The sequence below is a fragment of the Neofelis nebulosa genome, chromosome 10, assembly GCF_028018385.1.
Source record: "Neofelis nebulosa isolate mNeoNeb1 chromosome 10, mNeoNeb1.pri, whole genome shotgun sequence".
Classification (NCBI taxonomy): Eukaryota; Metazoa; Chordata; class Mammalia; order Carnivora; family Felidae; genus Neofelis; species Neofelis nebulosa.
The window spans coordinates 55279508-55303878 of record NC_080791.1 but is presented as its reverse complement, the minus strand read 5'-3'; the positions used below and the strand labels follow the sequence as shown (position 1 = coordinate 55303878).

General features: G+C 39.0%; 1 protein-coding gene across 5 annotated transcripts in view; it reads left to right on the top strand.

The window, feature by feature from the left end:
- ACER3 (alkaline ceramidase 3) overlaps nt 1-22779 on the top strand; it is a 175809-nt gene extending 153030 nt beyond the window's left edge. For all 5 annotated transcript variants that reach the window (XM_058687692.1, XM_058687693.1, XM_058687694.1 and 2 more), the window contains 4 exons: nt 3156-3257; nt 5389-5493; nt 12447-12492; nt 13014-22779. In XM_058687692.1, coding sequence (XP_058543675.1) covers nt 3156-3257; nt 5389-5493; nt 12447-12492; nt 13014-13067 — 307 coding nt within the window. In that variant the 3' untranslated portion in view covers nt 13068-22779. The remainder of the gene's footprint in view (nt 1-3155; nt 3258-5388; nt 5494-12446; nt 12493-13013) is intronic.
- The last annotated feature ends 1592 nt before the right edge of the window (nt 22780-24371 follow it).

Here is a 24371-nt window from a genome sequence, read left to right as displayed (position 1 = left end):
TATAAATGACTAATAGAAGGGAACTTCTTAACCTGTAAACTCTACAGCATCTAACACATTTAGGCATGAAATGTTAAAAGAAATTTCTCTTCAAAATGAAGACTAAAACAGGAGTATATATTATCACCACTTCTATTCAACATTTTACTGGTTGAAGCCCTGTCCAACATAGTATTTGCAATGACATGATTGTGTACAGAAAATGTCATAGGACACGTACCAAAAAACTGGAAGCAGTAAGTTGGAATTCAACAAGGTCATGAAATTCAGATGAATATTCAAAAATCATATTTCTATGTACTAGCAGTGGAACAATTGAGAAGTGAAATTTCAAAAGTACAATTTCCAATAGCATCAAAAAGCATCAGATGTTTAGGAACTAAATTTAGCAACAGTATGCAAGACCTGCGTATGGGAAACTACAGTGAACAGTTTTTTGCTGAGAGAAATTAAATAAGATCTAAATAAATGGAGAGATGCACCATTTTCATGGATTAGAAAACTCAGTATTATTAAGATGTCTGTTCTCCCTAGCTGATCTATAGGTTTAATCAATCATAATCAAAATCTCTACAGGATTTTTGGTAAAAATTGAGAATCTGATTCTGAAATTTGCATGGGAATGCAAAGAATCTAGAAGAACCAAAACAGTTTTAAAAAAGAACAAAGTTAGAGGACTTACACTTCTTGATTTGCTCTGTGTTACACTGATCAAGACAATGTGGTATTGGTGATAAGAATAAAATACAGATCAATAAAACATCCAAATATAGACTACTCATCAATACTGACCTGATGTTAAGTAAACATCCAAAGGTAATTCTTTTGGAGAAAGGATAATCTTTTCAATAAATTGTGTTGAAACAACTGTATGTTCTCATTTTAAAAAGTGAACTTAAGGGCACCTGGGTGGCTCAGTTGGGTAAGCATCCTACTTCGGCTCAGATCATGGTCTCACAGTACATGGGTTTGAGCCCCACCTCAGGCTCTGTGCTGACAGCTCAGAGTCTGGAGCCTGCTTCCGATTCTGTCTCCCTCTCTCTTACTCTCTGCCCCCCCGCCCCCCCCCCCCCCCCGCTTGTGTTCTCTCTCTTTGAAAAATAAACATTTAATAAATAAATGAATTTAAACTCATGCCATTATAAAAATTTCTAGAATTGAATCATATCCCTAAATATTAAAGCTAAAATTATAAAACTTCCAGAAGAAAGTGTAGAAGTTTTTGCAGCCTTTGGTTAGGTGAAGTTATTATATAGGACACAAAAAGCTATAATGAAAAAAATTTGTAAGTTGAACTTTATCAAAATAACAAATTTTTATTCTTCAAAAGACATTGTTAAGAAAATGAGAGGCAGGGGTGCCTGGGTGGCTCAGTCGGTTAAACATCTTAATCTTGATTTTTGCTCAGGTCATGATCTCATGGTTTGTGAGTTTGAGCCCCATTTCAGGCTCTGAGCTGACAGGGTGGAGCCTGCTTGGGATTCTCTCTCTCCCTCTCTCTCTTTCTCTGCCCCTTGCCTATGCACGCACATTTGCTCGCTCTCTCTCCCTCTCTCTCAAGATAAATAAACTTAGAATAATAATAATAAAATAAAATGAAAGGCAAATCACAAACTTGGAGAAAATACAACATACATATATCCAACAAAGGACTTAATGTCTAGAATATATAAAGAAGTGTTGCAATTAAAAAAAGAACTCTTAGAACTCAAGAAAGCAAATATTTTTTTTAAATAGGCAAAGATTCAACAAACACTGTATTGAAGAAGATAATATGGATGGCAAATAGCATATAAGATGTTCAATAACATTAGTCATTAGGGAAATGCAAATCAAAACCACGATGAGATACCACTAACACCTACAAAGAACAACTAAAAGGAAACAAACAAAAACCGATGTTATACCAAGTGTTGGTGAGGATGTAGAACTAAAAACATACACTGCTGGTGGGAATGTAAAATGATACACACTTAGGAAAACAGTTTAACAGTGTCTTAAAAAGTGTAACATTCACCTGCCATTCAGTACAGGTGTTCCTCTCCTAGCTTTTTACCGAAGAGAAATGAAAACATATGTTCATACAGAAACTTACTTGTCAATGTTTGTAGCTATTTTATTATAGAAAAAAACTGGAAACAACATAAATGTCCACCAACATTCGGACAGACAAACAAATTGTGGCTTATCCGTACAATGGAATACTACTCAGCGATAAAAGAAATGAAGTAGTGATACGCATAACAACATGGATGAATTTCAAAATAATTATGCCAAGTGAAAGAAGCCATACAGTGAAGATCTACTGTATTATTCCCTTTACATAACATTCTAAAATGTGCAAACTATGCTTTTGGAGATGGTGGATATGTTTATTATCTTGATTGTAGTGTAACTTCCATGGATATATACAGATGTACTGATCAAACGTACACTTGAAATATATTCAGTTTAACGTAAACCAGTGATACCTCATTGAAGCTGTAAAAAATATATAAGCTATTGTTCTTGTTTTGGGTAACTCACCAAGCTTCAGTTTTCTCATCAGTGATGTGCAAAGAATAATACCTGCTTCACAGGGTTTATTTGAAGATTTTATTCATATGCTTGTGTATCTAATTTACTATGGTGCCTACCTGACACATAGCAAGTAACTCAGTCAATGTTAATTCTGTTCCAGCATCCCCCTGCCTCTTCCAGAGGACTGATACAGTCCGTCAGATTACTTTCTTGAAGCACATAGCAACCAAATGGCACATTCTCATTTTTTTAATAGCTAAATCTAGTCTGCAAATGTATTAGAGAATTTAATAGATGGGTTTGCTTTTAATACTAACAAAAACCTTTCCTTCTCGGGGCACCTAGGTGGCTCAGTTGGTTGAGTGTCCAACTTCGGTTCAGGTCATGATCTCATGGTTCGTGGGTTCAAGCCCCGCATAGGGCTCGCTGCTGTCAGCGCAGAGCCTGCTTCCGATCTTCTGTCTCCTTCTCTCTCTGCCCCTCCCCCGCTTGTGCTCTCTCACTATCAAAAATAAACATTAGAAAACCCCCCAAAAACAAAAAACCTTTCCTTCTCGTGAAAGTGATGGCTTCAAGCTCTGATGATGACAGGAGTTGACAAAATTTCATTTTGCTTTCCCTTTTTTTCCCCACAGGGTTTATCCATGGCTCAGAGGACTAGGTTATACATCCTTGGGCATATTTTTATTGGGATTTCTGTTATGGAACATAGATAACATATTTTGTGATTCACTGAGGTAAGATGTGCATCTTTTTCAATCTTTGAGAAATATTTTTAGAAACAGTCTATAAGCAGAGAATTTCATAGGCATATAGAATTATTAGTGCCACTAAGTGAATTTTTGCCATTGTTGAATTTAAAAAGTATGTACAGCACAATAAAGTTAAATTCTGAGAACACTTTTTTAATTAACCTAAAAATTTGGACCCAAGACTATTTCGTAACATGTGTAGGGATTTTTTTGTGTGCACATCACAGAGCTATAGAGTTAATCAGATGTTAATTAGGCCTTTGAAATCTGCCTAATCTGTGTTGAAGAAATAAGAATGATTTGTAAGAAGCATGGGATATATATGTGTATAATTTTGTACCTTAATATACTTAATGTTCTTTTCTAAGGCAAGCATTCCTTTTACCATCTTGTCAGCTATTTGTATTGACTAAAGTTTGAATTTTGGGTCTCTGGATCCTAGTCTGTCATTAAGATACTATATTTCTGGGCCTCAGTTTCCATAAAGTTAACATGTTAAATAGGTTTAAACTAGCGGGTCCTTCCAATTCAGAATTCTGTGCCCTAAAGTTTTGCATAAACACATATATTGAATAGCACCAGGGAGAGGCAATTAGCAAAATTCAGACTGTGAGAAATCTATAGGATGAATACCTGGTTTCTGCAGCATCAGTTGCAGAGGGGGTAAAAAAGGGAGGAGAGACATATAGATTAAAAGAGACCTAAGAGATTTACGGTATCAACCAAATACAATGGTTGACTTGTTTTGAATCTTGATTTAAGCAGACAAACTGTAAAAAAAAAAAAAAAAAATTCTAAACTTACAAGACAATTGGAAGTTTGATCAGTAATTGAATATTTGGTGATATTAAGAGATTATTGTTAATATTTTATATGTGAAAATAGTATTATGGTTAAGTTTTAAAGAGCTTTTAATCTTTTAGAGACACATACTAAAATATTTAGAGTTAAAATACAATATCTGGGATTTGCTTCAAAATATAGAAGGGGAGAAGCAGATGAGTGTTTAGATGATTGGCTGTTAGTTACAATTATTGAAGCTGGATAATGGGTACATTATTATTTTGCCTATTGTTGCACATGTTTGAAATTTTCCATAAAATAATAAAAATAATAAAAAGTTAAATAAGTAAATTTAGATTTTAAATGTATATAAATAAACAAGTAATATACCTAGCTTAGAAAACTAAGGTCTGAGTGAGTAGTTCTGAATCAGTAATATACATCAGAAGCCCTATTAGAGCATTTACACTGCTGAGATAAGTCATCATCTTCTGGGTGAAAGCCACCAAGAAATAAAGTAAGTTCTTAGAGATGCTAATTGTCTCAAAAATTTATGGGCTATCTAGAAAAATAGTTTGGTGTTTAACATTGAGTTTCTCCCTTCTAATAATGAGAATGTTAATATGGTACACACTTAATCAAAAGATCTAGAATCTGAGACTCAGCTGTGCCACTTGGCTGAGTGATTTAGGCAACTTGGCCTCTGCATTTTAGTTCCTCATCTGTAAAGCAAAGCTAATAATAGCTACCTCAATGTCTCACCTAAGTAGTGAAATAATATTTACAAAAGCACTTCATAGACTGTACAGTGCTCATCTAAGATGACGGTTGTATGTAGGCCAAGGAAAAGCATGTATCTGTTTTCTTGACTGAATAGCTAAGTAGACTAATGTTTCCCAAATTGTGTTGCAGGAAACACTAGTTCCATAAAATGTTAGTAAGACACTACATTACGAAAGGGTTCTGTGCATTAGTTCATTACCTGAAAAAAAATGAAAATAAACTTTTACAGTTATGATAGGACTTCTCAAAGCCTTTATTCTGTTAATATATACTGCAGTTTCCAAGAGGGCAATAAACTATGTACCATTTCCCGCATTTTTTTTGAACACAGCATCATTTCTTCATGGAACTTCTGCTAGGAATGCTGTTCCTCAAAACACACTTTGGAAAACAATATGGCAGACTACAGCAGACTTAAGGAAATTAAATAATTGCCATGTTTGAGAGTCACATTTCAAAATGTTCATAGGCTGTCAGCATTAGTTGCTAACTATTAAAAAAAAAAAAAAAAGATAATAACATGGTGATTTCTTCCCTCCTCTTTTCACAGGAACTTTCGAAAGAAGATGCCACCTATCATAGGTGTTGCCACACAGTTTCATGCATGGTGGCATATTTTAACTGGCCTTGGTTCTTATCTTCACATCCTTTTCAGGTAGGAAATAGAGACTGTTTTAGCATAGTGTTGAAGTATTTATTCTCTTACTCTTCAAAAAGAATGGTGTAGATATAAAAAGACAAAATCAGGAACTTATGTTCCAGCTTTGCCTCTGCCACTGGATGACCTTAGGCAAGTCCCTTCCTCTCTCTCAAGCTTAGTTTTCTCATCCTTAAATTAAAAATTTTTTTTTCATGTTTATTTACATATTTTGAGGGAGATAGAGCATGGCGCATGGGCAAGCGGGAAAGGAGCAGAGAGTGGGGTCAAGAGACTCCCACACAGGCTCCACACTGTCAACACAGAGCCTGACGCAGGGCCGGATCTCATGAACCGTGAGGTCATGACCTGAGCCAAAATGAAGAGTCAGACGCTTAACCAACTGAGCCACCCAGGCGCTCCAAGTTTTCTTATCCTTAAAAGTGAGACAGTTGTACTATCACCTTGACATATGATCTACATTTTAGAGCAAGTAGGATATAAACATTTCCATTTCATGTCGATCAACATATCTTTGTTTATAGAGAACAAACTTAGAGGGGGAAAAAGCAGCCAGATCCCCTGCGTAGGAGCCTGGGAAAGTATGAGTATCAGAAGTCCCCAGCTTAATTTGTCTCCTTCCCTGAGATAAGTTGGTTGCCATTTCTCTTCCCCTGCTCCCCTATCAAATGATTGTTGGAGGTCAATCATTTATAACAAAAATGAAGTTAAAATTCTCTCTGATCACCCTATTCAAATAATACCTCCATATCACTCTGTCTCCCCTTACCCAGGCCTCATTGTTCTTCAAAGCATTTATAAGCAGTTATATATATTTACTTGTTTGCCTCCCCCAGCTAGACGTTAAGTTCCTTGAGAGCGGAGACTTTATCTTACTCACTGCTATCCTCTCAAATGCTTAGAACAATACCTTTCAGATAGCAAGCACTCAGTATATATTGTTAAATAATTGAATGAATGAGTGTGTACCTATTGGTCTCTTTACTGGGGGTCAGACTGTGTTTAGACTATTGGTCTCTTTACTGGGTGCCAGACTATGTTATTTAGGTATCCTGAATTATCTAAAATATAACTACTAGTAGTATCCACCTAGGTGGCTTAGTCAGTTAAGCATCTGACTTCTGCTCAGGTCATGGTCTCGTGGTCCATGAGTTCAACCCCCGTGTCGGGCTCTGTGCTGGCAGCTCAGAGCCTGGAGCCTGCTTTCAATTCTATGTCTCCCTCTCTCTGCCCCTCCCCCGCTCACACACACATGCACGTGCTTGCTGTCTCTCTCTCTCTCTCTCTCTCTCTCTCTCTCTCAAAAACAAACATTAAAAAAATGTTTTTTTAACATAACTACCTGTGAATTATAGAAAAGGAACTTCTGGGCAGCTAAATAAGAATCATTGAATTAATGCTGTGAAGAGCTCAAGGTTATTAATCATGGAAGAGCTCTTAAACTTTGGCTGTAAGTATATTTATTTTACATTTTGCCACTTGTTACTACATTGATTATTTGGATTCTCAGCCCGTAGCACATTAAAAATATCCAATTTAAAATGGAAGGGATAGGAAATGTATGGTAAATCGATAGGTGCTAGAAAAAGAGAAACAAGAATAACTGTGGAATGAGCCTGAGAATTAAAACTTAGCACCTTAACACTGCCCTTGGGACTACCCAAGGACATTACTGCGGTGTAATATAGTACAGTAGTAAATTTCTATAGTAAATACTCAAGAGGAGGTGAAAGCATACTTATCATATTGTTTTTTCCTTTTACACCTTCCCCTTTCCACCTCCCTTTCACTTTCTCCTTCTCTACTCCTGGTATGGAAAACCAGGGTAATGAGGGGGAAGAAGTGCTGTGCAGAGATGGCAGCATTCAGTGTCCAAGGAATGAGGAATGAGAAAATGAGGAAATGAGGAATGAGGAATGAGGAAAAGGGGTCGGTTGTAGCAGCCTGCTGAGCTTCCAAGAAAACATGGTGGTGACAGGGAAGTGGCAGCTGTGTGGGGCAAGGAAGCAGAGTGATGAGCTGAGGTGATATGGTGGGGTGGGTGGAGGAGGAGGCTGGAGTTAGGAAATGGGTTACACTGAACAAGTAAATCAATTAATTAAACATTAAGTAAATATATTGAGGATAACAAAAGCCTGATTTCTCCACTCTCTCAGAAGGGATTTACAAATACTGAAAGAGGGAAAGCTAGAAAGAACCTTGAGGGGGTTAGATTGGAATTAAAAGTATTAGTATGAACTCAGGAGTATGTGACACACACATGTTCACACAGATATGGAACAAGTTGGATGTGTATGTGTTGTATAGATCATAAATATATATGTATACATATGTTTACACATACATGCATTGCCTAGCTCTGTGAACCCTGTGAAGGCTGAAAGGCAAGCAAGCTTTGGCCTGTTAAACCTGAGTTAGTTTGAATGTTAAAATTAAATAGCAAGAGTTTCAAGTTACACCCACCGAATAAAATGAGAATCTGTGAGTACATACGAATATGAATGAACGAGAAGGGAAAGCTCTTCTTTACAAAAAAATGCTAACTAACAAATGTAGAAGGAACAACAGACACGAACGATCACCATTTGGCAACTATCTTAGGGATAGTTGATAGGTATAAAGTTATCAATGGATGCTCTGGCTGACAAGTGGGAGTAGGATGAGGAACACATATTTGTGTAATTTAGAATATCTCCCCATGAAATACTAATACAAAGGGGAAAATGGTTACTTTACAGTGAAGAAAATTGGTAGCAGCCATCTTGACCATGCATTTAAGTTAACATCACCCATGATAGAGCAAGTCATTAGAGTATGTCTCCTGATACAAGGCACTGAAATGAGCTCAGATCATTTCTGTAGTGTTCCTGCCAAAAAACCCTGGCTTGGGTCTGGGTATGAGGAAATATTGCTGGGCCTATGATGCAGGTCCTTCTACAGAATGAAAGTCTTATACTTTGTAAGACTGTCAAGTTTGTGAGACAAAGAAAGACTGAAGAACTGTTCTAGCTATAAAAAGATTTTTAAGACATGAAAACTAAATGCAATTCATGTTTGTGTATAGCAACCTGGATCAGAAAGGAAGAAAGAAATTATTGGGACAATCAGCAAAATTGGAATGAATTCTTGAGTTGGATGTTAGCCTTGTATGAATGTTAATTTCCTGACTGGAAGGGTTGTATTGTAATTTAGGAGACCGTCCTTGTTTTATGGTGTACACATTAGAATATTTAGGTGATGGGCATCATGTCATACAGTGACTCTATAGGATATGTTTATACACTTGATCATAGGTGCATTTGTGTGTGTGTGTGTGTGTGTGTGTGTGTGTGTGTGTGTGTGTGTGTGTAAAACAAATGTGGTTAAATGATAGCAATTGGGTCATCTGGGAGAAGGGGATACAGGAATTCTTCAGACCAATCTTGCAACTTTCCTAGAAGTTTGAAGCTATTTTTAAATTTAAAAAATTAAAAAAGAGGAAGGCCTCCGGATCATGGTTTTGTTTTGTTTTGTTTTGAGATATTTGTAGTATAAATAAGCCAAGAGAAAACTGATCATCTAACTGGTAATCAAAAAAATGCCTTCTAAAACAGTAGGTTATCCATTTTTGTGAATAAAATTACATATATGGACTAAATATACATATATGCTTATAAATGCTTACTGTCTTTGTAAGGGTATGTTAACCAGTAGGTACCAGCAGTTATCTCTGGGCTGCAGGTCACAGCTAGGAGACAGACCCTCTTTTTCCTGTTTACTCTTTAGTACTGTTCAGATTTTTCACCAAATGATTGTATTACCTTTTTAAAACAATCATTTAGTGGTACCCAGGTGGCTCTGTTGGTTAAGCATCCGACTTCGGCTCAGGTCATGATCTCACAGATCGTGAGTTCGAGCCCCACATCAGGCTCTGTGCTGACAGCTCAGAGCCCGGAGCCTGCTTAGGATTCTGTGTCTCCCTCTCTCTCTGCTCCTCCCCCCCCCCCCCCCCCCCCCCGCCCCTTGTGCACAGTCTCTCTCAAAAATAAATAAACATTAAAAAGTTTTTTAAAAGAAAAAATAACAATTTAAAAATAAAGCAATGATATATATATATATGCATATATATGTGTGTGTATATATATGTGTGTGTGTGTGTGTGTGTGTGTGTATATATTTATTTAATGTTTATTGTATATTTGAGAGAGAAGGAGACGAAAGAGACAGACAGAACGTGAGCAGGGGAGGGGCAGAGAGAGAGGGAGACACAGAATCCAAAATAGGCTCCAGACTCTGAGCTGTCAGCACAGACCCCAGCGCAGGGCTCAAACTCATGACCCGTGAGATCATGACCTGAGCTGAAGTCGGACGCTTAACCGACTGAGCCACCCGGGCACCCCAACAATTAAGATATTTTTTATATCTATTAAGTGAGCTCTATAGTATTTTGAAATTCCCTTCTGTATTCTTTAGTTGCAGTGAAATGGCATGACCATGTATTACTTGTCAGTGTAAACTGATGTAACCCATTTGGAAAGGAATTCAACACTGTATGTGTTTGTGAAAATAAAATATTTGTATTATATTTTTTATCCCAGGTATTCTATTCCTTAGAACTTATCCTAAAGAAATAACCCAGAAAAATGAAAATGTGTGTGTAAACCCAAATATATTTATCACAGTGTTACTTAATTAACAAAGCAACAATAATAGTAGAAGAAAAATAAAACACACTATCCAATAAGGTAGAATTTTAAAGTAAATTATAGTATATCTTTTATTCAGCTATTTAAAATTATAAATATGAGGGGCGCCTGGGTGGCTCAGTCGGTTAAGCAGCCGACTTCGGCCCAGGTCATGATCTCACAGCCCGTGAGTTCGAGCCCCACGTCGGGCTCTGTGCTGACAGCTCAGAGCCTGGAGCCTGTTTCGGATTCTGTGTCTCTCTCTCTCTGACCTTCCCCCGTTCATGCTCTGTCTCTCTCTGTCTCAAAAATAAATAAACGTTAAAAAATTTTTTTTTAATTATAAATATGAAAATTCTATAGCAACATAGAAAGATATTAGGATTACTTGGATTTTTAAGTGAAACAAACTAAAATCATATATAGGTAATTATTAACCCTGTGTAAAAGTTAATTTGTGTGGGGACAAAGGTTAAAGTAAATACAGAAAAAAAGTAAGCATTTTGACTGTATTTGGTGGCAGGTTTTGACTTTTTTTTTGTTTTGTTTTACATTAATGTTAAAATGTTTTACTTTGACTTTTTTTTAAGTTTATTTATTTATTTTGAGAGAGAGAGAGAGAGAGAGAGAGAGAGCAGGGGAGGGCAGGGGCAGAGAGAGGGAGAGAGAAAGAAATTTAAGCAGGCTCCATGCTGTCAGTGTAGAGCCCAATGCAGAGCTCGAACTCACAAACCAAGAGATCATGACCTGAGCCGAAATCAAGAGTTGGATGTTTAACCAACTGAGCCACCCAGGCATCCCTACTTTGATTTTTTTTTTTTAAAGAGGCAGGGAAGATAGAATATGTTTTAGACATATTTCATCCTAAATAACTAAAAATAAGTTTGGATATTTATTTTTGAGAGAGAGAGAGAGAGAGAGATAGAGAGAGAGAGAGAGAGAGAGAGCGAGCACAGGCAGAGGAAGGGGAGAGAGGGAGAGAAGGAGACACAGAATCTGAAGCAGGCTCCAGGCTCTGAGCTGTCAGCACAGAGCCCGACGCGGGGCTCGAACTCACGGAGCCATGAGATCATCACCTGAGCTGAAGTCAGACACTTGACCAGCTGAGCCACCCAGGTGCCCCAAGACTGTATACAGCAAGTAAATAACGTGGCTCAACATTGTTACACAGTTATAAAGTGATGGAGCAGCGATTTGAGCTCAGATATTTTTACTTCACTGTGTCAACTCTTTGAAATAAACACGTGTACAGTAGTCTTAAAGGGCACATGTGTTATATTACATTCTCAAATCATCCCTCTGAAATATTATTTGCATGCTTCATTCAATGACATAGCCATAGAATCAAAATTTCCATAACTGAGGCTTAAATATCCAAACTTCTTGGGGCACCGGGGTGGCTCAGTCCGTTGAGCACAACCACTCTTGATTTCGGCGCAGGTCATGATCCCAGGGTTGTGGGATTAAGTTCCGCATTGGGCTCCACACTGAGCATGGAACCTGCTTAAGATTCTCTCTCTCCTCCTTTGACCCTCTCCCCACTCATGCTCTCTCTACAAAAATTTAAAATTAAAAAAAAAAAATCCAATCTCATTTTCAGCTGTTACTTATTTTAGATATTTCAAAAAAAATTTTTTAATGTTTATTTATTTTTGCGAGAGACAGAGCATGAGCTGGGGAGGGACAGAGAGAGAGACACACAGAATCCGAAGCAGGCTCCAGGCTCTGAAATGACAGCACAGAGTCCAACATGGGGCTCGAACTTACGGACTGCAAGATCATGACCTGAGCTGATGTCCAATGCTTAACTGACTGAGCCACCCAGGCACCCCCAGATGTTACTTATTTTAAAGGCTACTATGAGGAAGACTTTCTGTTACCTTCCTGATTATTTCATACCTGTATTGTAATCCTCTTAGAGCTGATATAACCACTTCCAAAATATTCTAAGAATACTCTCCTTTAATCCTGGCTACCGTATATCTTCAGAGATGAAGCTGGCAATTATATGAATCATCAAGCATGAGCTGAATGCTCCCTGCTAAACTACAAACATCTTGAGGTCACAGTCTGAGAGTGATCATTTCCCTGTCTTCCTTAGTATCTTGCCAAGTGTTCTGCATAGAGTAGGTGCTCGAAAAAATGGTTGCTAAATGAACAAAGAATCTACCAATGTTGCTTTTTCTTTGTGTGTACAGAGGCACTATGGTTAAATTTGTCAGTAAGACAGTTTGCATGAATTAAAAATTAATCTGAAGAGCTTTTCCCCCTCCCCTTTTCTTTCAGTTTATATACAAGAACTCTTTACCTGAAATACAGGCCAAAAGTGAAGGTATGCTCCCTTCCTAGGAGTGTGTGTGCATGCGTACATGCATGTTGGGGCAGGGGAGGGTATTGGGAGGATGGGACAGAGATGGGAGAAGTGAGTGGGTGGAAAGGTAGTAGAGAGAGTACAGGCTTTGGAACCAGATGCCCTTGAATCTTAGGTCTTCTACGTACTGCTCTATGACCTTGGGCACGTCTGTTCTCTCTAAGCCTTAGTTTTTTTCAACAATAAAATGGAGCTGTTAATAGCTACATTACAGAGTGTTTTAAAGATCTGAGATGATTTCAGTGCCCTGCTCCATGCCTGACAAAGTAGAAACTTCAGCCATTTAAATAAATTAAATAAAAATCATTTCTGAGATCTGGTGCAACTCGGAAAAGAATATGCTGGACTCAGGCTACTCAGGACAGTTGGTAGCAAACCTATGAAACACTGAAGCACTGTAGTATTAGCACATAGGTTCTTTTTTCAGGGGTAACATGGAACAGTTACTTTCTTTCATTTTGTCCTAACTTGTTTCCAAACAGTTTCTCTTCGGAATCTGGCCAGTGATCCTGTTCGAGCCTCTCAGGAAGCACTGATGAATTATTCCAGGAAAACAAAAAAAGCATCTACCACAGGCCTGGCCAAATGAATAAGGAAATCCTTAAAGATCTACACATTCAAATATATCATGACCATCACAGCAAAGGAGTGACTTTCTAACTAATGCTGCCAGTCACACAGAGAATAAGGAATAGTCTTGTTGGATGTTGAGCTCACGTCTTTATCTCATTTGTCCCTTCTCCTCCTCACCCTCACCCTAAGATGTTTAAAAAGAAACAGACATGACATGTGTATATGTAGTTGAATGCTGGAAAAATGAGGCTTTTCTTAACAGGTTAACAGTTTGTGCTGATCATAGGAAATTTAACCTTTTTCCCTTTTTTGACAAGGGTTGCATGTAAATTATACTTTGCTTAATATTTGATTAAACGATCAAAACAGTCAGCTAAGTATTGGCAAAACCCCATACCCAGATGGCCAGCTGTGGAGCCGGCCGTGTCAACCTTGATTTGTGTTCTTGTCGTAGTAACCTCATGAATGGTTTTCCAAGGTGAAAAAGAGCTATCTGTGGGATTCTGGTAGTTCCTCACGGTCTGCCCTTGTGCTAGTCAGCATGTCATAAGCAAGCTCCAACTGGCCACTCGGTTCCCTACTTGCCATACCCCAGATTTGCAGTGGGTTCTGGGGTGTCTGTGTGTGGCCACCGCCAATCAGAGTTGAGTGGGTCACCTTGTAGAGTTTGCGAAGACCACTAGGACACCTGTGGGATGTTGTGCCTCCAGGCTGTTAGTTAAAGGTGGTTTCTCTGTTTTGTTTGATCTTCGCAGATCTTTAAGTTGTCACTGGTTTTATGGCTAGGCAAACATGATTGGTGGTCTGGCCTGCCAATATTCCACCCTCTTGACAGAACGTGTTTGAAGTTACCAGTGAATGTTGTTTGTTACACTCTTTTTAAACTATGCCATGTTTTCCAGTTTTCAGAGGGGCCTTGGTTATGCCCAGGGAAATGTATCAGGTTAACTAGAGCTAAAAGGATCAGGATCCTATTTACATAAAGCTTATTAGAATGCCTGCCCCTTCATTTGTTGAAGGAAATAGATACAAGAGTTGAGAATGGCTCTCACTTACTTGAACGAACTCCCCAAAATTAAAATACTAAAAAATGGCAGTGAAATATCATCACAAAGCAGCTAGTTCTGATTTGGGTTCAAATGTATAGCAAATTGAATTACATTTCACAAACATAACACCAATCTGGAGTAAAACCTTATTTGACCCCTTTGCCTGAGGTATCACCGTATTGGTAGCTCTGTACCACTTGGCACTTTTGCGACTTTATTATAAAACCCAGATTGTTTTTACCGCGTGGTGACATTGACCCAGATTAAATCCTGAAGCTACAGCTTCAAAAGGAAAATCATCTTTTTCTTCTGCAAAGGTATAAAAACACTCCTGTCATTTTTCCAGTATCCAGTAAGTCGCCTTTGTACAAATTTAAAACCAGTACGGATTTTGTTGTTCTTCTTCACCTTCTGGCCTTAGTTTTAGTCCAAGCACTATTTTCCTTACCAAAGCATGCCAACACGCCATTAGGCATAAACTTCTGCCTACTTTTATGATCCTCCAGCAAGAAAAGCACTTGCCAAAATAAATCTAAAGAACTTTGGTTGTGCCTTAAGAAAACCTGAAACTAAGCAGTTCTAATACACAGCCCGTAAGACTGTTCTTTCGCCATAAGATTCTGACTTCTGGCTACATTTCATGTGCAGCTACCTAGGCTATCAGCCATCTTACATTTTTCAAATAGGTTCATTTGTTTCACACCATTGTCTTTTGTACTTTTCACTCAAGCTACACTTCTGTGTAAAGAACCTATGTATGGCAACAAAGGCACAGCCTTCTTGATAGCGCAGCCAGGCACAGGGAGACTGAGGCTGTGCATATCACAGACAAGGCGTGGAGAGCCCCCACTGATACCGAAGCCCTTTCCAGCAGTTTGCTGAACGAACACTTCAGCCACCACCCCCTGTAGTCACTTGCTGAATGAAGTTGTCCAGCACCTCCGTGGAGAAGCACGGGCACCACTGGGTGACTTGTAATGCTGTGGCCACTTGTTCAGAGACCCTTGTTTCTGCTGTGAAAACAGCTGGCATGGAAGCAGAAAGCATTTTAGAAGTGTTGAGCAGAAAGCAGAGACTGAATCCAGGCTCTAACTCTCCCAAGTTAGCCTGTGCCTCACATACGGCTCTCTTTCTAGCAGCCTGAGTATTAGCACACTCAAGACTTCTTTTCTGTGCCATAGCGAGTATTATGGAAATACTGCTGACCTTCAGGGTATTGCTCAATCAACTTTATTTGAATGGCTTTATTTTTCCCTTCTAGGATTCCAGGTAGGCATTGTAGGGTTGGGTTCCCTTTACTTCCTTGGCAGACTTCCTGAACTAGAGTATACAAAAACCGATTTCCTGCTGAGCAAACATATCTGATGTGAAAGGTGCTCCTCTGTGAGCCCTGTAGCAAATTACATTTTAGAAAATACTAGTATCTTATGAGGATATGAAAGCAGCAGTTGGCCTGTGTATCTTAATATCCTGCCATTTTCACTCCAGAAAATTGAAAGCAATTTGACTTTTTTTCAAGGAAAAACTAAATGAAAGGTGGTTGTCCTAATCTGGTTGGTCACTCCACCCACCGGTGCTTTCATGAAACATTGCCAACACCTGAAGTGATCTCTTTTATCTTTGTGATATTGTATAAATTGATGATTGGGGATAAATTGATGACAAACATTTGTTTTTGATTAATTTACAAATGAGAACCTCAAGTAGTGTATTTGGTTTAGTAGAATCAGATAAAATATTATGGTTTACCCCAAATGCACAGTTTCCAGGACCATTAAACTAGCCTTTCCTTACACTAAGAATGTTTTACTTATACTGATGAAGTTTTGGGGTGATGGTGGGGTAGTCTAGAGCCGACAAGAAAGAATTCTTGAAGACGCCTTTGGTGCAAAGGTGATTTTATTAAAACAAGGGGACAGGACCCATGGGCAGGAAGAGCTTCATGGGGTCATAATAGGTAACTCATTACATACCCTCAGGTTGGGAGGGGGTCAGGGATAAAGTAAGCCTCTAAGGAATTTTGGAAGCAAGGTTTCCAGGATCTTGAGGGGCTAGCTGTTGCTAGGGAAATGCCACTTATTACCACTTAATAAACCCTCAGTCATGAGACCCTTTAGATGTATATCGAAGGCCCATAAACTTGGAGTATGATCTCCAGCGTATATCTTGGGAGAGTTGAGATAAAGGAAGTTGACTTATAGGATCCTCGAGGTTGGGATAATATTAAGCCAAGGTTCTCTTTTGCCCCCAGCAAAGTGTCATCCTTGAGGCAGCTGAGTTAGAGGGAGGTCACTCTGCTGGTCTCAAGGACTTGTCAGTGGGCTGTAGGCAGTAAGGGAATTTAATTTTTCATTTGCCTTAGTTTCCCACGTTACCATGGCAAGCATTTAAACCCCTTTCCTTTGTTCTTGGGTAGCCAGGAGTATCCGAGGACTATCACACATTCCACCTGGTCGGGGGTGGGGGGTGGTGTGCCAGCCTGTATTTTGCCCTCAGCTTGCCTCGTGCTCCCCCATCAATAGTAAAGATAAAGAGGTCAGAGTCAAAATCAAGAGACCAAAAACTTTGCATGAAAACCTTTAAATGCCAAAAAAAAACCCCAAAAAACTATATTCTATTTAAGATTTGATTTTTAATAATCTCTACACCCAACATGAGGCTCAAACATACAACCCCAAGATCAAGAGTCACATGCTCTACTGACTGAGCCAACCAGGCGCTCCAAAACTAAGTTCTATTTTAATGCCTACTCCTTCAGAATTTAGCCAGTGCCCCTTAAAGTGTAATAATTTAGTTTTAAGGTTTTCTTATGAGTCATATGGGTTCCATATTACTTTGCTCTTGAAAAAAAAAGAATCATGTGTTGCAAAGTTTAATAGTTTTAACTCTCAGTTGCACGTTTACATGGCAAAAGAAATTATTATAACCCTGTGGTTTATGATGTGCTACTGGATAAATATTTATATAAAACTGATGTTTCAAAGAGAGTCAGTTATAATTGGAACTTGCAAACTGTATGGCAATTTGCAGATCTACCTCTGTTTTACATTTTGCTTCTTATCGGTGCCATAATGTAATTAGTTTGATTGCATGAGTTTGTCTTGTTTTTCAGTGTCTAAAATTACAGCTTACTGTGCTGTAAACATTTGAAAATAATGACTAAAATTTGGCTAAAAGTAGTTAAACGCCTTTGTAGCGAGGGCTATAAAATGAAAAAAAAATAGTCATGGCCCATCTGAATGGAAAACCTCGATGCTGTTTTTTAAACTGTTGCACTTCAAGAATAAGGAAACTTTTAAATGTCTAATTGTAGTTGCTAGATGAGAAATTGCCAGTTTTGCTGGGGTTCCTGTGAGCATGCTGCTGGACTTAACAATGTCTCCTTTTGGGGAGGAAAAATCTCTCCTTTACCCTCTTAGATTCAGTAGTTGAGGGCCTGTGAATTAAACTGACAAATGAGAGATGAGCAAGAGAAAATGTAGACTTTTATTCACATGACACAGAGCATTCAGAGAAAGGTGGGACCAGAGGCAGGATTTGGGGCTTATATACACCATCTTAATAAGGGGAGGGGAGGGAAAGAGAGGGCACTGAGGGGAAAACAAATGATGTTCAGAATGGATAAATGGGCCCTTAGGAGAATAGATGGGAGATTGGATAGTTTTGTGACAATGTCTGCTCATTTGTGATGCCAGAGTCAAAACTACAACAGTTGAGTTCTTTGGGGGAGGTTCTGCTTTTAGGCAGATAAAAAAGGGAGTTCAGGGAAAAAAGCCTCTTCCTATATCTGTTGATTCTCAAATGCCGTTAACACAAAATAATTGTTATGCCACAGTGGTATGTCCCCCCCCCCCCCGCCCCCACATCTAAGACTTCCTTTATTTCCCTAAGACTTCCCAAGATGTTTCAAGGACCAGAAGCTGAGATGGTGGCTGTGGAGAGAAGATTCAGGTTAGAAGTTGGGAGGTAGGAGATGTGCAAAGGGAAAGAAGGCATAGATTCATGGAGAAAGAAAAGGGAAAACAAAAATTAGTAGTTGGAGCAGATTATAAACTCAGTTTGAGTGCAGAGGACAGGCAGTCAAAATGATTTCTAAACACTGGTCTTGAAGTCCCTTTAAAAGGCAGAGTCAGAATGGTAGTGGCAGTCTCACAGTCATGGGTATTTCCTGGAGCTCAGACGACCGTGTTCTGGTGAACTTCCTGAGTGGCCCAAACCGTTGTGATAAATCCTTTGAAGTTCCCTTCAGCTTGCAGGGCTTAAGGAAATGGGCACCTATCGGTGCCGAATCAGGAGGGTGGAAGAAAATTGGAAAAGTTATTTACTGACAAAATACACAAGGTGGCATGATCCAGCTTACAAAGAGGTGAAAATAGCTCAAAGAGAATGAACAGGACTAGAATCTGATAATCCACAATGGTGGGTTATAGTTTTCCATTGAAACCTAAAATTACCCCCATTTTCATCAAAGATAATCAAGGTAAGACTGTTTTTGTTTGTAGCAAGTCTAGTCTTATCAAATTTGACCTGTTTGTAAGTGTAGCAAGAGTAGTAATTGACGTCATAGTCCTTTTTAAGTTTGTTTGGCTGGAACTTTTATTAGGGATCTCAGATTGGACTTTTAAAAGCCTCAAAGCTAGGGGTGCCTGGCTCAGGTTATCTCACAGTCTTCAGTTCAGGTTGTCTCACAGTTCGTGGGTTCGAGCCCGGCGTCAGGCTTGGTGCTAACAGCTCAGAGCCTGGAGCCTGCTTCGGGTTGTGTCCCCCTCTCTCTCTGCCCCTCCCCTGCTCATGCTCTGTCTCTCAAAAATTATAAAATAAACAAAAAAATAAAGGCCTCAAGGCTGGGAGACTCACCATCAGACTTCACTACAGATTTGGGTGAATTCCTTCTCAAGATCCCCAAAATATCCTAAATTTCTGGGCCTGCCAGGAAGTATCCTTCCTTACTCACCTGGAAGGCTGGGAATCCTGTAAGCCAGGCAGGTTGTCCAGGAAGGCTTTATAAGTTCTGGCTCCTTAAAGTCCACCTTAGTTCTTAAAACTGGTCATCTCTGATTCTAAGCACACCATTCTCAAATATGACATTCCAGTCAAAGCCTAATATAACCAGTGTTTCAAATTGTCTCTTGTTATAAAGAGAACAAATTCTTACTGAACATTCAAATACTGCCATGAAAATAACATTCAGTAAGAGTTTCCAAACTCTGGATGGATGAGGCAGGGAGAAAAGATAAATGTTTGTTTTTGTTTACAAAGACATAATCTACTGAACTGCTGTGTGTTACATAGCTCATTTAACAGAAAGGTTTCTGAAACCAAAAAAAATGAAAAACATTAAAGAACCAGCAATATTCTAAGCAAAGGTCACAGAAGAAATCATAATCATTCTTTATCAGTGTACTCAGTCTCACATGATAACTTCAGGTGTTTCTTGATTTGGGATTAGCAGTTTTATGAATCCACAAGCTTTTCTATTTGTTCTAGAAACCATTTGTCCAGGGATATGATCTTAAAATTACCTAAACAATGACATCAGAAGCCTGTACCCCCAAGTACCTATTGTAGTCTTTACCATGGGTCCGTGAGACAGTCTTTTTTTGTAAAACAATATCTGTGAGTGACAAAAGGCTTTAAATGGCCATGGTTAAAGATTTGATAAAGAGTTCTTTATAATGTAGTTGACAAGGAAATGTAGTCGTCCCTGTAACATTCACTTTAGATAACTGGAGGTGTGACTAATCGCTTTCTACCAGGACATGGACAGCTAGGACGTTGACAAATTTCCAACAATCCAAGAAACTTTTTCCTTTTAGGAGGGAATTTCAACATCTAGTTTTGCATTCATATACTATTGGGCTCATTTCTTAAAAAAAAAAAAATTAAAAATAAATGCATTCAATCAGCCAGTTTACCCACATGAATAAGATATTCCCCTCTTTTTTTTTTTTTTTTTTTTCTCTCCTCCACTCCTGTCCCCTTCTGTAGACCCTTTACAGCTTTCTATGCCCATGCGGGATTTTGTCCTTTCCTCTTCCTTCCTCATTCTGGAACAGCCTTTTTACAACCTCTGCAACTACTGTAGGATAAAACTGCTTTCCTTTTTTTCTTAACAAAACACATCTTTCATACCTTTCAGGCCTTTCGAGATGCGTCCCTTCTTTATTGTTTCTAGTACTCTCACTTACATATATTGATTAGCATTCTTAGCCCCTAATAACCTTAATTTCCAGTGAAAATGAGGAAGCTGACGGTTGTGAACTACCACATATCAGCATTCTGTAAATTAGCACATTTATGAATGTACCACTTCAACTTCCAGCGGTAGCTGCTTCTTTATAATACAATTTATTTTTTTTTAAGTTTTTATTTTATTTATTTCGAGAGTGAGAGCAGGAAAGGGGCAGAGAGAGGGAGAGAGAGAATCTCAAGCAGGCTCTGCACTGTCAGCACAGAGCCTGACATGGGGCTCGAGCCCATGAACTGTGAGATCGTGACCTGAGCCGAAATCAAGAGTCAGAGGCTCAACCAACTGAGCTGCCCAGGTGACACTCTATGGTACAGTTTCTTAATGTGGTGAAAGAGCATGTTTATTAACAGGTCCAAAACATCTTTGGTCTTTCTGTGACAATAAGTCAAAGGTAGATAAACTTATGTTTTGTAATTAACGTTTTAGTATTGTATTTGGAACTGATCTAAACTCAGAAGCAGACAACTGCTTCACTTGAATTCAAACTGAAGACACAACTCTGGCTTGGGAGCACAAACTTTGACGTTAGATACTAAACCCTTGACACCCTTGAGGGGGAAAGTGGAAACTGTGAGGGATAGCCAGTCTCATCAAGCAACAGTTCTTTCCCTGACAGGCGATCAGAGCTGCTAAGAAGACCAATCACCGAGGAAATGAAGCAGTATTGTTAGCTACAGGATTTCTGCCGTTGCAGACGCGCCACTTGGCCATTTGCAATACCGACCCCATTTTTAATTCACTGTAAATAGTGAGTCGAATTATTTCACAGTAATGAATTCATTCACATTAAATGTGAATGTTGTTTCACAAGGCCTTCATTTATCATTAAATCCAGCAAATGACTGCTTGTTTTGATTGGCAGAACATGATCACGCGAATATTTCCTACTACAAAACCCTAAACACTCAAAAAATTCAACCACCGGTCTGCAGGTGGCCTAAAATCGCCCCCCTCTATTTAGCCCAGCCAGCAGCTATTGGTATTCTAGCACCAATCACAGGTCACACTTTGCTCACGGTTCCTTTTCAACCCTTCTCAACAAGACCTGCTTCATTGCTTTGGAGTGCAACGTTGATACTTGAACTAGATTTCGTCACTGGTAATTTGAATATTCACAAAATTATCATAGAAGCAGCTTTATTTGAGACTTCTGGCAAAGTCAGATCTGCAGAACATCGCTTTTGCATTGAGTTGGCCCAAGTAACTAAGGTTGCAGCAGAGCACATTTATTAGACAAATCTTTAAGCACATAAATATGGTTCACTGCAGATAGTCATCCTGAGATCATCTGCACCTAAAACAAAATGTTTTATGAGACCATTTTGCTCTAGACCAGGGATTGGCAAACTATAGCCCACAGACCCATCCAGTCTGCGGTTGTATGGCCTGCAAGGTAAGAACGATTTTTACATTTTAACGGTGTTATTTAAACATACAAAAAGAAAAAGAATAAGCAACAGAGAGGTGTGTGGCCTGCAATGCCTCGAATATTCACGATCTGGTTCTGGGATTTTGCCCTCTTCTCTAGGCCTTCAGCAAACGAACTCCATAACGGAAGTACAGTACTTCCCTCCACACTTCTCTGCAAGATGACTGGTGTATTTGTCAGCAGGAAAATATGTTCTGCACTTAAGACCTCTCTCACTTCTTTGTTGAATGTAGTAATAGCATTTGTGTTTAAATATTGACACTATAACACCATTTCTTCATATCAGTTTTACTAGATTGTCAACAGCCTGCTGCAAAGTGCCTAAACCTTTGGGGAAAAAATTACGTGATTTTGTTTTCTTTATGAAGGAAATTCCATTCCATACTGTAATATCCAACGATGCTAGGTGCATAGTCATGGGTACTTCTTTTTTTTTTCTTTCTAAAAGAAAAAGTTCAAAGTTCTTTCCACAATTAGTCCTGTTTCTTTTTGCCTTTTCTTTTTAGAGCTAAATTATTTAATAGCAATTAACAAGTGAGTCTATTTTAATAGGTATTGCCAATTTCTGTTTAATGTACTGATCAGCCATTGTTTACTGTCCAGCATTTCCATACTTGTAATATTTCTGAGTCATTAATGTGACCAACAGATAAACTGTTCAAGCTAATGTAAAGGTTCCTGGTTTCATTTTGGTGCAAATGTCTGTTCTAATAGCAATTATTTAATAAACATAGGTTGTACTGAGTCTATACAAGGAACTAACCATTTTCAGGTGATCTCAGATCTGCTTATTCACTTTCTCCATTTGATTTGCCTGTGCCGCAATCATTTTTGTAGACGATAGTAGAACTATGTATTTTTATCTAATCTGCTATAATCTAGGCTATATTTCATTAATTACCTCTCTATAGGTGAAAGTATTAAAAATAATACTGTTTTGAATAAGACTTCTGGTAATATTTTATCCCTGGTTTATATTAATATACACCATTTATATAAAGGTAGGGCCACCATGTTGTACAGTTTGTGCACTGCACAAGGCACACACTTGAAGGAGGGGGGTTAGTGGAAGCTGAAACCTAACCTGTGCTCAGCTTGTCATGGTATGTGCCTTGGTAGGATTGTATCTTGGGACACCTTTTTCCGATTTCTAGGTGAAATGATCTGTACAGGCTAGCAGCAGTCTTGTTCGTGGGAAGGATCTTTATCACTAGTTTTGAACTATATTGAAGTACCTTTCTACTCCAAGCCTGGGTGATTTGCAAAGCAAAAGCTAGTAACTTTTCAATAAAGCATTTATGATCTATAAATGCACAGCATTCTCGACTTTAGGAGCTCTAGAGTAAACACGTGAACCTTCCAGCTTCACACAACAAGGAGGAACAGGTCAGAAACAGAAAAAAACGTACTACGTGAGCCATCGTATGCCTATGGCTTCTGTCTTTGGCAGTGGCTAAAGTGCCATCTGCAAGATGTAAAACGTAACTAGAATTTCCCACATCTCGCTTACTATTACAAACAATAACTTTTCAAATATTAGTTTTCCTAGCCAGACTGGCTAGAACGGGTAGTTTGAATCACTCCTGACCATCTGGTAGATTCTCCAACTCGTTCCTCCCTTGTGTGTCAGAAGGGACAGCCTTACCTGAATCAACAAGGATGGAACAGGCACACAAGAGAATTTACAAAGTGATTTGGACTCTGCTTTGTAAAAGGGATGCCTGAAAAGGGGTTGAGATTGCTTTTATTCCACCTCAGAACAGTACAAGCCTTTCTTTTTTTTTTTTTTCTTTTTTTTTTTTTTAAGAGAGAGAGTGAGCGGGGGAAAAGAGGGGCAGAGGGAGAGAAAGAGACAATCTTAAGCAGGGCTTGATCCCATGACCCCTCCATCATGACCTGAGCTGAAATCAAAAATCATTTAACCAATGGAGCAACCCAGGTAGCCCAGTGCACAACTTTCTATAAAGCCACCCTGCCATACATAACCTCTACACAGGCATTCACCATTTGAGTGACTTTTTATTGAGCTGACTGGGGTGGGTTTGTTTCCCTTGCTTTGTTTTTTCCCAGCTTTCTCTCATGCTTCAGCCCTGGACTAGAACACAGAATGGGTCTACCTAAGTGCTAGAGAGAGCAGGACCTATCTCACCTGGTAGGGCGGCCTAGTCCCAAAATAGGGCTGATTCTCAAATGTGGAGAAAGCATAAAAAGAGAAAGAGGTTTCATGTCTGGAACCTTGCTTTGTGGGAACCAAAGGGCACTGTGCCATCCACTCCACAAACTTTGGAATGCTGTGTCCATGTTAGGTGCTAGGAGCGCGTGGAGAATAAATCCTGCCCTAGACAGCTATACTCTCGTGCCCAAGAGTGTCCCGGAGGGAGGGAACAGAGAGCTTTGGGAGTATGCACTAGGGAACTGGAGTAAGGAACACGTCCCTGAGGAGGAACAATATGTTAAGACTGAAGGGTAAGAGGAGTTAGGAAAGGAAAGACAGGCTGATCACAGCAGGGAGCAGGAGGTGAGTGTCTGGAGAGGTGAG